Source organism: Mya arenaria, chromosome 15, assembly GCF_026914265.1.
Source record: "Mya arenaria isolate MELC-2E11 chromosome 15, ASM2691426v1".
Lineage (NCBI taxonomy): Eukaryota > Metazoa > Mollusca > Bivalvia > Myida > Myidae > Mya > Mya arenaria.
This window is the reverse complement of record NC_069136.1, coordinates 33830536-33844249: the sequence shown is the minus strand read 5'-3', so window position 1 is coordinate 33844249 and position 13714 is coordinate 33830536. Positions and strand designations below refer to the sequence as shown.

Genomic DNA, 13714 nt, shown 5'->3' with positions numbered 1-13714 from the left:
ATTCTGACACACAGTTAAAACGTAGAAACTATATTTGACACGCCTTCTCTCAAGTTATATGAATAATATGCTATGGAGGTCATCATACTAGAAAAAAACAAGTTGGTATGTTTCGTTTATTTTTAATATCTGCAAATCATAATCATAAACCTATCAATTAATGCATATAATGTAACAGCCATGCACCCTTTTCATACTTCATTTTTACTACTTAAACAAAACAATAACAAAATCCAGTAACAGATTGCATGTAACTATACACAAAGCAACATTCTACCACGGGCGCCATACATTGTCTTTGGACAATTGACCAACTACAGCCTCCTCACTTTGATCAAATAAATTACCGCATTCTGACTCTAACGATTGACCAAAGGTAGACATGTCAAGACTTGCAAATCCTGAATCACTACTCTGGAAACTCAAAGCGGCTGTCCTGGAATTATGAATGTTGATGTCACCGTGACTTGTCATCTTCTGCAAGATCGGTGAACATTCTGGAGTGTTCATAGAAGGAGTTGCTTTTCGACCTGTCAGTCCATTCAGCCGTTCGTCCGATCGTATCGGCGTTGACATAAAATTGTCATGCTGGTTCTGGCCTTGATGAGTATAGGTATAAGGCACAATATTATCGATCTGTGGAATCCGATTATCAACATCGTGAAGACTCCCATCACCATCCTGGCGGCTATTCTGCTTCCGCATATAGACGCTCCTCAAATGTCCACTCACGCCTGTCCCCACTTCCGGAACACAACGACTGCTCGAAGCTATGTAGTTGACTGCCTCCCGTGCGCACTTTCGGGAGCCGGTCTGATAGGATTTTGCATAGGAGACAGTGTCAGTGGCTTCGGTGGCGACGCGACCGGAGCGCTGCTGCTGCTGGAGCCGCGTCAGGTAGAACACAGTGAGTTCAAGGACGTCCGCCTTATCAACACGCATCATTGGTGACACCTGAAGATAGCATACATAATGTGACATTATTATTACTGATGCAAACTTAAAATAATTAAAACCACAAAAATCCTAACCTAACATCTATGTTTCTATAGAAATGTAAATGATTTTTCATGTTGTATTATTATATAGGACATCTTATTTTAAACAGACTATAGTAAAATGTGATGAAAACTAAGCATTTATTAATTTCAATTTCAATATCTAAAACGATATTTTGTCAATCAGGATGTCAAATTAATGTTCAGAAATGTCTAGTTTAATTTTATCTTTAAATGTTTGAAATATTAAAAGTTACACTTATATTTCATAAAATCATGTGCATTTCTAATAAATAAATAAAAATGTGTCATGTCGGGGCATACCTGTTCCCGGATGGTGTCCGCGATCAGGAGCTTGAGACGGTCAATACTCGCGTTCATCCTCTCACGGCGTTGACGCTCAACTAGGGGCTTGCGTACCTGCAAGCGACACAAAATGGGTATCTTATTAAAACTGAAGTATATTTATTTAAATTAATTTTAAAAGTTATATTATATCGTTATCTTGTTTGGATTCACTTAAACGAAACGTTAGCATATTTTATGAAACCATCTTCAAGATTAAACCTAAGTGAATAAAGATAATGAAGAAATACGATGACATATTGAATAGGTTAAACACCAACCTTTCGCAGATACGAAGCAACCTCTCGCGGGGAGTTTTGCATGTCAGCCATTTTATTGAAAATTGTGTAAAATGAAAGATTTAAGGGTCAACTCCTTGTAGTTTTTAATATTGATGCAAACAGCTTATGTTTGATGGTTTGAAAAAGATCCGGGTATATATAGATAGTGTAACTTGTGTCATTTGATACGAGATTGCAATTATCACTTCACGTGGACATCCTTAATAGACACGTGTGTTGAGTAATGAGGTGGACAACTTTAATTTATTGTCGTTGTAAAGTGAGAAATGTGCTTCAAATTAATTTAAACTCTTTAATTAGTGTAATTAATTAGCAAGTACCGTTTTTAATGATTGGAACTGAATAAGAACAATCCAAAACTTCCTTCCATCTACTATATATAAATATTTGTTCGCTATGCGTACGTCAGTTCGTCGGTCATCCAATACTGAATTAAGTAATGGTTGATGAATTATTCTAAAACGAGCAAGTTATTATTTGACCCGAAGTTCATCTACTTGATGAATCATGACTTTTTAAGAACAGATTTGGCGGAGCAAAAGCAATGATCATTCAATGCGCCAAAACTTTAGAAACTCAGAAAAACTGCAGATGCCTATCAAATTGTGTAAGAAGAAAGAAAGCAGATATTAAAAAAATAATAAACAAAAATACATTCCTATCGATACTAACAGTCGAGCTAAAATGCCTTGGCTAGGAGCAGTTAAGTTAAAAGTCATAATGATTACTCTAGAAACGCAAAAAATGGTAATAGCAGTGAAATGCAAGATTAAATACGTGACAGAACAGAACAAATATTTTATTCAGACTTGTACAATATGCATCAATGTTTTCATATATCATGCCAATGTGTATATACAGCGTGTTATGGTAAATGGTAACTTTGAGTTATTTTATAATAAACGGAAGTGTTCATATAATTATGAAACAACATTCTAACTGAAACAATAATTAGAGGCTGAAATAAACATTTATCTTTCAACATTTAATTAACTATTTGTAATGACAAGAGCTTCTTTGATATAAAATGTTATTTTAATTAAGGTATTTTGGTCATATAATTTCAATAGTTGCAGAAATTGGTACACAGAAGGGTGCATGCAGTAAATACGTTTAAGACATATCCTTCTTAAATCTGAATAACATTGACATACATAAATAAAATGAAATACTTCTACTATATAATTTGTATGATAAATAAAAAAATATCGTTCCTCTCTAGGTGTTCGTTTTCTGGCATACCTACCAGTCTGAACTTTCCATTGGAATACAGATAGCTTAGTCAATATTAGCAACAATATCAAAGATATAAGAGAAACTATAATCTTCTATCAATTTCTTAACATTTGACACCCAGTTTTTTTTACCGATTTTACAATCCGACCAAGCATGCTCATGTACAGATTTAAGATATGATTATATTATCAGTTTTAACTTATTTAAACCGATATTCTATCATTCGTATATCCCTATATATATAAAGAGGATATCTTCCAAGTTCACAATAGATACAGACATTACATATATTTGGCCTAACCCTTAAAAATCTCTTTCAATATTTTAGGTGTATTCTCTATTTCTTTTTATTTCAATTTTACCCAAAATCCAAAAGCGTTAATTAAAAAAGACAATCCAAAGGCGTCAAACAATTGACATACCGTTTTTATAGCGAGGTCATGCTCTTGACATTTACATAATTAAAAAAATCTTGTCTTATTTACTTTCAAGGCTTTTGAAATAAGACGCCATTTAGTATATGACTGACATGCTTTTACCTATATGTTTTGAATCGAATACATGTTGCCTCTCCTCTCTCTCCTGAAATTCTTCCTTCAAGTATGTAAGTCTTATATTGCTACTATGCCAGATGACATCTTGCTGTACCAGTATATTATTATACTTTGTTGTTAATTCTGCCATGCTATGGATCTTGTCAGATTTGTTTGCATAATACACTATTCTTCTTATTCTTCTTCATAGTAATAATTAAACATTCATGGCCTTTAAAGCTTTACCAATCAAGTGAACTTGGTAAAGAGCTCCCTCTGTAATTGAATATAGTTCCAAGGTAATTGAAATCATTGACTACTTTAATAAGGTCCCCATTGTAGGTCCAATGTTCAGTTATTAATAATACACCATGCTCACAGATAATTAAAGATAATAATTAAGATAACAAACATGTAAACTTACATAAAATGATTATCAACACTAATGATATTCAGGTTTATTATTCTACGCGTTATAACGTATATTAACGGCATGTTTGCATTAAAAGGCTAATTTTCTGTAATACAATGAATATTCTGACCAAAATATTTCTATAGATTTTGACACGACATAATTCAATGTCCAATTACTATATCAAAAAATCTCGCATTAAATCCTTGTACATAGGATAATAGTATCAACATACAAGAGAATTTGGAGAAATAAAAAGGATATTCAAGAACGAAAAGTTTTCAGAGAATATTAAAGTAAAAGAATAGAGTAATGAAAAGAATGGCAGTGAGATTAAAGGAGTGTGGTGGGAAGAAAGTGGGGTCAGAAAGTACACTCAGAATATGTAAGAGTTAAAATGGAGCGATATTGGGAGAAAGCGGTGTTTGAAACGGGGTGGGACTGGAAAACGAGAGATAGGTAACGAAGGAAAAGATGGACATGAGATGGGGGATAGATCAGCTCATTGCCACCTATGTATTGGAACTCATTCAAGGAGAAAAAGTTGCCAAATTATACAAACATCTAAGGCACGGGACATGGTGCCGAGGCCAAATTTAAATATATTATCAAAATTACTCCGCGAATATGTTTTTGCTCTCTTCAATTCGAGAGGTGTAATAAAAACGCGATATCATTTAGTGTGATGTCTGGTGACTTAATCACAACCCCATTTAAGGGAGGGAGTGGGAAAGGCAATTTCGGATGTCGAGAGTAAGTTAGCCGGATTAAACTCAAAGTATATTGGATTCGATTTCATCTTAAAGCTGCACTCTCACAGATACTCCGTTTTTACAACTATTTTATGTATTGTTTTGGAAAGAGAAAATTTATGCGTAAATATCTGCAAACCAATGATAAAAGATTGCTGACAAATGATCTGATCGCAGATTTTCATATTTCCGTTCGAAAATTAATGTTTTATGGCTTAAACCGTTACTAAAGGTTTAAGAAAAATGCTTAAGACATCATTTTTTGAACTTTAATATAAAAACCTGCGATCACGCATTTTCGCAAATATTGGCTCGTTCCAAGACAACAAATAAAAAAGTTTTCAAAGCGTTTAATCTGTCAGAGTGCAGCTTTAAGTAACATGCAATTATACATGGAAGTAACTATCATATGTGCTTTAAATAGCATGCTAGTCATCGGTTTACCTAAATACTGATAGGGACTGCTATGAGGTCGAAACACTGTTTTGGAACGCGGTATTAATTATTAAATAAGAAAAAATTAAGTTAATTTAAAAAGTGCAATTTTTTTAATTGAATTAAAAAACACCCCAAAACGTTTTTAAATATTGATACAATTTATGAAACTAATAGGGGGGACATGAAATGATCTTTGTCAAGAGGATTTCTTCTTCGGTGAAATTACCCACTAAGATGCTCTTGGATACGCCCCAGATTCTGACACACAGTTAAAACGTAGAAACTATATTTGACACGCCTTCTCTCAAGTTATATGAATAATATGCTATGGAGGTCATCATACTAGAAAAAAACAAGTTGGTATGTTTCGTTTATTTTTAATATCTGCAAATCATAATCATAAACCTATCAATTAATGCATATAATGTAACAGCCATGCACCCTTTTCATACTTCATTTTTACTACTTAAACAAAACAATAACAAAATCCAGTAACAGATTGCATGTAACTATACACAAAGCAACATTCTACCACGGGCGCCATACATTGTCTTTGGACAATTGACCAACTACAGCCTCCTCACTTTGATCAAATAAATTACCGCATTCTGACTCTAACGATTGACCAAAGGTAGACATGTCAAGACTTGCAAATCCTGAATCACTACTCTGGAAACTCAAAGCGGCTGTCCTGGAATTATGAATGTTGACGTCACCGTGACTTGTCATCTTCTGCAAGATCGGTGAACATTCTGGAGTGTTCATAGAAGGAGTTGCTTTTCGACCTGTCAGTCCATTCAGCCGTTCGTCCGATCGTATCGGCGTTGACATAAAATTGTCATGCTGGTTCTGGCCTTGATGAGTATAGGTATAAGGCACAATATTATCGATCTGTGGAATCCGATTATCAACATCGTGAAGACTCCCATCACCATCCTGGCGGCTATTCTGCTTCCGCATATAGACGCTCCTCAAATGTCCACTCACGCCTGTCCCCACTTCCGGAACCCAACGACTGCTCGAAGCTATGTAGTTGACTGCCTCCCGTGCGCACTTTCGGGAGCCGGTCTGATAGGATTTTGCATAGGAGACAGTGTCAGTGGCTTCGGTGGCGACGCGACCGGAGCGCTGCTGCTGCTGGAGCCGCGTCAGGTAGAACACAGTGAGTTCAAGGACGTCCGCCTTATCAACACGCGTCATTGGTGACACCTGAAGATAGCATACATAATGTGACATTATTATTACTGATGCAAACTTAAAATAATTAAAACCACAAAAATCCTAACCTAACATCTATGTTTCTATAGAAATGTAAATGATTGTTTTCATGTTGTATTATTATATAGGACATCTTATTTTAAACAGACTATAGTAAAATGTGATGAAAACTAAGCATTTATTAATTTCAATTTCAATATCTAAAACGATATTTTGTCAATCAGGATGTCAAATTAATGTTCAGAAATGTCTAGTTTAATTTTATCTTTAAATGTTTGAAATATTAAAAGTTACACTTATATTTCATAAAATCATGTGCATTTCTAATAAATAAAAAAAAATGTGTCATGTCGGAGCATACCTGTTCCCGGATGGTGTCCGCGATCAGGAGCTTGAGACGGTCAATACTCGCGTTCATCCTCTCACGGCGTTGACGCTCAACTAGGGGCTTGCGTACCTGCAAGAGACACAAAGTGGGTTACTTATTAAAACTGAAGTATATTCATTTAAATTACTTTTAAAAGTTATATTATATCGTTATCTTGTTTGGATTCACTTAAACGAAACGTAAGCATATATTATGAAACCATCTTCAAGATGATACCTAAGTGAATAAAGATAATGAAGAAATACGATGACTTAATGAATAGGTTAAACACCAACCTTTCGCAGATACGAAGCAACCTCTCGTGGGGAATTTCGCATATCAGCCATTTTATTGAAAATTGTGTAAAATGAAAGATTTTAAGGGTCAACTCCTTGTAGTTTTTAATATTGATGCAAACAGCTTATGTTTGATGGTTTGAAAAAGATCCGGGTATATATAGATAGTGTAACTTGTGTCATTTGATACGAGATTGCAATTATCACTTCACGTGGACATCCTTAATAGACACGTGTGTTGAGTAATGAGGTGGACAATTCAACTAATTGTCGTCGTAAAGTGAGAAATGTGCTTTAAATCAATTTAAACTCTTTTATTAGTGTAATTAATTAGCAAGTACCGTTTTTAATGATTGGAACTGAATAAGAACAATCCAAAACTTCCTTCCATCTACTATATATAAATATTTGTTCGCTATGCGTACGTCCGTTCGTCGGTCATCCAATACTGAATTAAGTAATGGTTGATGAATTATTCTAAAACGAGCAAGTTATCAATTGACCCGAAGTACATCTACTGAGTGAGTCATGACTTTCAAGAACAGATTTGGCGGAGCAAAAGCAACGATCATTCAATGCGCCAAAACTTTAGAAACTCAGAAAAATTTCAAATGCCTATCAAATTATGTAAGAAGAAAGAAAGCAGATATTTAAAAAATAAATAAATAAATAAAAACATTCCTATCGATACTTACAGTCGAGCAAAAATGCCTTGGCTAGGAGCAGTTCAGTTAAAAATCACAATGATTCCTCTAGAAACGCAAAAATGGTAATAGCAGTGAAATGCAGGATTAAATAAGTGACAGAACACAACAGATATTTTATTCAGGCTTGTACAATATACATTCATGTTTTCATAGATCATGTCAACGTGTATACAGGTGTTATGGTATGTTATAATGGTTATGGTAGTCTGTTATAATGAGATGTCACATATAATAATGCAACATTAAAAAATCATTTACATTTCTTTAGAAACATAGCTGTTTATTATTTTCAGTTTGCTTCAGTTATAATAATGTCACATTATGTATGCTGTCCTCAGGTGTCACCAATGACGCGAGTTGAGAAGGTAGACGTCCTTGAACTCACTGAGTTCCACCTGACACGGCTCCAGCTGCAGCAGCGCTCTGATCGCGTCTCTACCGAAGCCACTAACACTGTCTCATCCACAAACTCCTATCAGACAGGCTTCCGAGAGTGCACACGGGAGACACTCAATTACATAGCTTTGAGCAGTCTTTGTTGTCCGGAAGTGGCAGCTAGCGTAAGCGGTCATTTGAGGAGCATCCATAAGCAGAAAAGGAATAGCAGTCAATCTGGTGAAAGGAGTCTTCACGATGTTGAAAATCGGATTCCACAGATCGATATTATTGTGTCTTATACCTTTAGTCATCAAGGCCAGACACCACTTGAAGTTTTAATGTCAACGCTCAGATGATCGGACGCACGGCTGAGTGGACTGATTGGTCGAAAGTCAACTCCCTCTATGAACACTCCAGAATGTTCACTTATCTTGTAGAAGATGAAGGGCCACGAGGACATCAGCATGTATAATTCCAGGACAGCCGGTTTGAGTTTCCAGAGTAGTGATTCAGGATTTGCAAGTCTTGACGTGTCTACGTTTGGTCAAACTTTAGAGTCAGATGGCTGTATTTTATTTGATCAAAGTGAGGAGGCTGTAGCTGGTGAAGTGTTCAAAGACAATTTGTGGCGCCCGTGGTAGAATTTTGATTTGTATATAGTTAATGCATGCGTTTCAAGCAATCCATTACTGGATTTTGTTATTGAATTGTTAACAGGGGCGTAGCTAGGGTAAAAAAACTTGTAGGCCCGATGACTCTACTTGAATTTGGGGACTTTTATATTCACATTACACACACCCAATAATACTTGCAATGATTACAATAAAACCAAGCAATACATCTTACACGTAGTTTAAATAAACACCAAACTTGTTTTGGTTAAAAATAAAAAAACACTTTCGAGTTGTTCAAAGTGTTTGAGTTGCTATTCGTTTTTGTTGCATTTTGGGTTATTCAAATTTATAATTTTCCAAAAATGTTGTAGGCCGGGCCTACAAGGCCTATATGTCGATACGCCACTGGAACTTAATTTAGTATACATGAAATATGAAAAAGGGAGCATGGCTTCTGCATTATAGGCATCGCTTCATACATTCGTGTTCATGATTTGCAGACTTGAAATATAAACGAAACTTTCCAAATTGATTCTCTCTTATCTGTCGACCCCATAGCATAGGGCGATACCCTCTTCCTTCTTGTGTACCGAACATTCTCCATGTTATACCTGAATCCTATTAATTTATTCTGCGAGTGTAAGTGGCAAATACAGCTGATTGTTGTTTCTATGTTTTACCATGTATGTACCAGAATCCTATTTTTTATTATTTATTTTTATTTAATAATATTTTATTGCACGAGAACACATTCCACAATGACAATATCAATACAAATTTCAACACAATAGTTAGACCGATATTATAAAATCAAGCATGCAAAGGGATTGGGCCACGAGTTATGCCAACATCAGTTACGGCCCTCTCCCGAAACGTCACATTCTATACCAAGCAAAGGTGTTTTATAAGAAGAAAAAAACATCAATTGAAAATTACCAGAATTCTGATGTCCATTGGTAGTATCCACAAAGCATCTTTAATAGTAAGAAATTTCAACTTAGGGGACATATCAAATATTTTTTTACAAAGATTATTTCTTTCAGCATTTAGTTATTTATTTCAATGTGTGTTGAGTAAAGAGGTGAACAACTTTAACTTATTGTCGTCGTAAAGTGAGAAATGTGCGTCAAATTAGTCGAAACTCTTTAATTAGTGTAAATAATTAGAAAGTATCGTTTTAAATGATTGGAACTAAATTGAAACAATCCATAACTTCCAACTACTAAACATTAGTATTTGAAGCCACGATTCTTTCCGCTTGTCAGTATCAAGCAAATAAAAACTAACAAAAAACATTGAAGTCTGGACCGGTTAACATAAAACATATTGGTCCTTTTCTGGTTAAAGTCATTTCTTAAGTAAAGTGTTGCACATGATATAACAACTTACCTATTGTTATGTTAAACACACATACATTTTTTTTTTAATTTGACTATGAACATTTTCGGAAATCAACTTAAGTTAAAAAATGACTTAATGGCGCAAAGTGGTGATGTCATTTTTTTAATGAATATTCATGTTAACTCATTTGACTTAAAGCTGCACTCTCACAGATTTAACGTTTTACAACTTTAAAAAAAAAATTGTCTTGGAACAAGCCATTTTTTTGGGAAAATGCATGGAAACCTGTTATGTAAGAATGCTGACAAAAATAAGATCGCAGATTTTTATATTTTAGTTAAAAAAATGATGTTTTATGCACATTTCTTAAACGTTTAGTAACGGTTTAAACCATAAAACATTAATTTTCGAACGAAAGTATGGAAATCTGCGATCTGATCTTTTGTCAGCAATCTTTTACCATAGGTGTGCAGATATTTACGCAAGAAATTGCTCTTTCCAAAGATTTATGAATAGAGCCCCAGTGCTTATCAATAATATTATTGAAGATTGCATCCTTTATTTTAATAAAACGCATCACTTAAAAATATATACTTAATACACAACGAATGATTTTCCATAGCCATTTATAACAGTATGGGAGCCACAGGGACACGGTGCGTAGTTTTGACACACCCCTTTGACTACGCCCCTCCCCTATATTGTTTTTATTCCAGACTTATTAATAATGAACAAGTCTGGGATTCTAAAATGAAAAATGGGGGGCGTGGTCAAATGGGTGTGTCAAAACAACGCACCCTGACCTTGTGCTTTGGGCCACATGTTGTAGCTTTTGTTTAAAGAATTAGTCATCTGTCGGTGGATGGCTGGCAAACTATTTCCTTTATAGGTACGTGCAATATAATCGATTTTAACCGATTTATGTCTAAATCCCCTAGGTACATGTATGTAAGCCGCCCCCGGGTCCCCCGGGGTAAAGTCCGCAACAGTTAGGGTATAGGGGAGAATACCGCGTTTCATTTACATAATTGTTTAAGTACACATTTGCCTCCCTTTAAATAAACAAAATAGAAAAGAAAAGAAAATATTTATTTCGTCAAATATTTCAGAAAAAGAGGTAAACCGAGCTATTAAACCTACTCTTTTGCATTAAAAATATGATATTAACACAAGACTTGTTCTGTAATCGAGTTTTTGTTTTATTAATTACTGTAATGTAAACAAAATGGTGAGCGCACGATGCACTCACCTGTGACGGTAAACTTCTAAAAATAGCATCAGAGGAAACCGGTTTTTCAATATACAAAACCGTGTCAACTGTGTTTTGAATGAATGACAGCATGCATTAGCATTGTGGTCACACCCCGTGAGAAATTTTGGACAAAAACTGGACATTTGAGGAGTTTATATCGGGGTCATCTAATTCAAGTGTAATATTACAGGTGCGTTCATTTATAAAGTTGATTATTTATTCATCATTGCTTATTGGAAGAAAATGAACATTGGGAGTTAATTGGTTTGTTATTTGCCCATTTAGAGTAACAATTGTTTACATGTACAATTTTTTGGTGACATGTATATATATATATATATATATATATATATATACATCAATTGACTATTAATTAAAACATTAAATTCATAAACTTCTGATTTGTTTTCAGCGCAGCATTGCACATTGTTATTTATTTTTACTATGTATGATTTACATGTATTTATTTATAAATATAGACGGTCACGGTAACATTTTGAGCAATCTGCCAGGGGCTAAGGTGTGTATTGTAATTTTTCATTTGGTGGTAGGTTTATGTTTTGGTGAAGTGAATTACTGGCACAATAAAACAAGCCAAAAAAATCACATTGTACAGTTGAAGAAGGGAATTCTGCACGTGTATTCGTGCACATGTATAATCATTTATGGGTAATAAATAACATACACATGCATCGTTCTCAATAAGAACCGGCTGGCAGCCAATATGATTGCTTCAAATTGTTTATTATAATTCTTTTTTTTTAAATACCATCAAAACATAACAAAAGAGGTCAGCAACATCGGTAACATAAAATTCTTTTTGGGAATGGTTGACACGCGTCCCAAAGTTACTGATAACCCTTTCATGTTACAAGTCGGCCTAAATGCACGCCATATAGTCTTTTGAAGATTTTTGTACTGCGCAGATTCGAGATGGTATTTAAAAATAGGTATACAGAACAAATGTCAAAATGATAAGAAAATATCGCTGAACACTTATCATATATTGGCTTCATGTACATGTAATTGATAAATTGGATTTTGTGTTATCTTGAGTGATACAAGGTACATAATTGTTGCAGTGCTATTTTCTGTCATCCTTTGTGAACGGAGGCCGGGGCCCTAAGAGTTGTGAAAGCAGCGTTAAATAATGTCTAAAATTATGAATTTATAATACTAATAGTATATGTGCTATTCAAAAAAAAGAAACTGTTAAGTATACACATGATATGACATGATTTTGATTATTCAATATTTAAAAGCACTTAAGATACTCTTTCCCAAAATAACCTAAGCATTGGAATTTTCAATTGAAAAGAACAATATTGTTTCTAATTAATTGATAATAGAACATATTGCATAGTATTCAATGATGTGTACCAAAAAACAACATTTTTGTTGTTGTTTTTATTATCTTAAATTCAGAAATTTCTCCTGCATGTCATTTTGATAGTGTTTTTCATTGTCTTAAAAATAAAACTTTATTCTGAGGTCTCTAAATTCTGCTATTTGTTATGCATATATAAGGGGCGTACCTGAAGCATTTTGAATTGTACACCCGTACACTTGAGAACTGTGAAATAAGTAAAGGTAATTTCTATATTCTGGTCCCTATATGATTTATGGGGTTGGTCACAGTGGGACTGATATCCCTGACGTGGGACTTCTTACTGGACATTTCGCGGGAACCTTAATTCATTTGTACGCCTGGGCGTAATGGAGTATGCCTAGGTACACCCCTGTATTATGTTTTGATAAAGTTTGTGTGTTTTTGATAAAGTAAAATAACAGATTTATAATTTATCAGTTTATTGTTCCAATTTAGCCAGGGGCATGAATGAATAAAACCTCTAGACTTAATACCCTGGGGGTCCACTGGGGGCCTTTGATTTGTAGCATCGTTAAAAGCCTGAGATTGCATTTAAACTGTGACATCTGTTCCTGTCTTTTGGCTAAGGATTCATCAATCTTTAAGTTATTTAAATATACATATAGAAGGACAAAAGTAATACAATACGCACCCCCCCCCCCCCCACACCCTTTTAAAAACACTGGTTCTGAGGGAGGGGCGCATCTGGTAATTTAAGTAAAATTCTAGATCCTCTCCTGGAAACAGTATTATGATTTTTAGGAATATTAATGGGAGAGAAATGATTATGATATGACACAGCTAATGGTCCTAAATGCATGCGTAGGTAACATGTGCAGTAAATGGAACTAATATGCTTGATTGTGACGCATGTTTAAGTCATAGTTGAACTTCAAAACCGGTTTATGAATGCGTTTGTGTCATTGTTGATTCTAATTTATTAAGTTACTATTTTTTAACCTGCACAATACTCTGTCATCTCTAACCAATGTAAATATTGAAATCAAAAATCATGCGTGGGCATCGACCCCATTGAGAGCATCAATCATGTTATAGTCAAATCTGTAAAACTAATAGTTCATAAAAATTAAAAAAAATCTTTGTGTGCCTTTAAGATCCTTAAATGAAACAGGTGTCTAGCCCTTCAGGTTACTAA

General features: G+C 34.5%; 3 protein-coding genes across 4 annotated transcripts in view; 1 reads left to right on the top strand and 2 right to left on the bottom strand.

Annotated features, from left to right (window-relative positions):
• Positions 1-273: 273 nt before the first annotated feature.
• On the bottom strand, positions 274-1675 carry LOC128219300 (uncharacterized). Its single transcript, XM_052927110.1, has 3 exons — positions 1625-1675; positions 1323-1418; positions 274-954 (listed from the first exon to the last, which is right to left on the bottom strand). The coding sequence occupies exons 1-3, from the start codon at positions 1673-1675 to the stop codon at positions 274-276; spliced, it is 828 nt and encodes a 275-aa protein (XP_052783070.1).
• Positions 1676-5544: 3869 nt separating this feature from the next.
• Positions 5545-6948, bottom strand: LOC128219299 (uncharacterized). The gene is made up of 3 exons (XM_052927109.1): positions 6898-6948; positions 6596-6691; positions 5545-6225 (listed from the first exon to the last, which is right to left on the bottom strand). The coding sequence occupies exons 1-3, from the start codon at positions 6946-6948 to the stop codon at positions 5545-5547; spliced, it is 828 nt and encodes a 275-aa protein (XP_052783069.1).
• Positions 6949-11233: 4285 nt separating this feature from the next.
• The window catches only part of LOC128218874 (filamin-B-like), a 90477-nt gene continuing 87996 nt past the window's right edge, over positions 11234-13714 (top strand). For both annotated transcript variants that reach the window (XM_052926619.1, XM_052926618.1), the window contains exon 1: positions 11234-11379. The gene's annotated coding sequence lies outside the window, so the exon portion shown is untranslated. The remainder of the gene's footprint in view (positions 11380-13714) is intronic.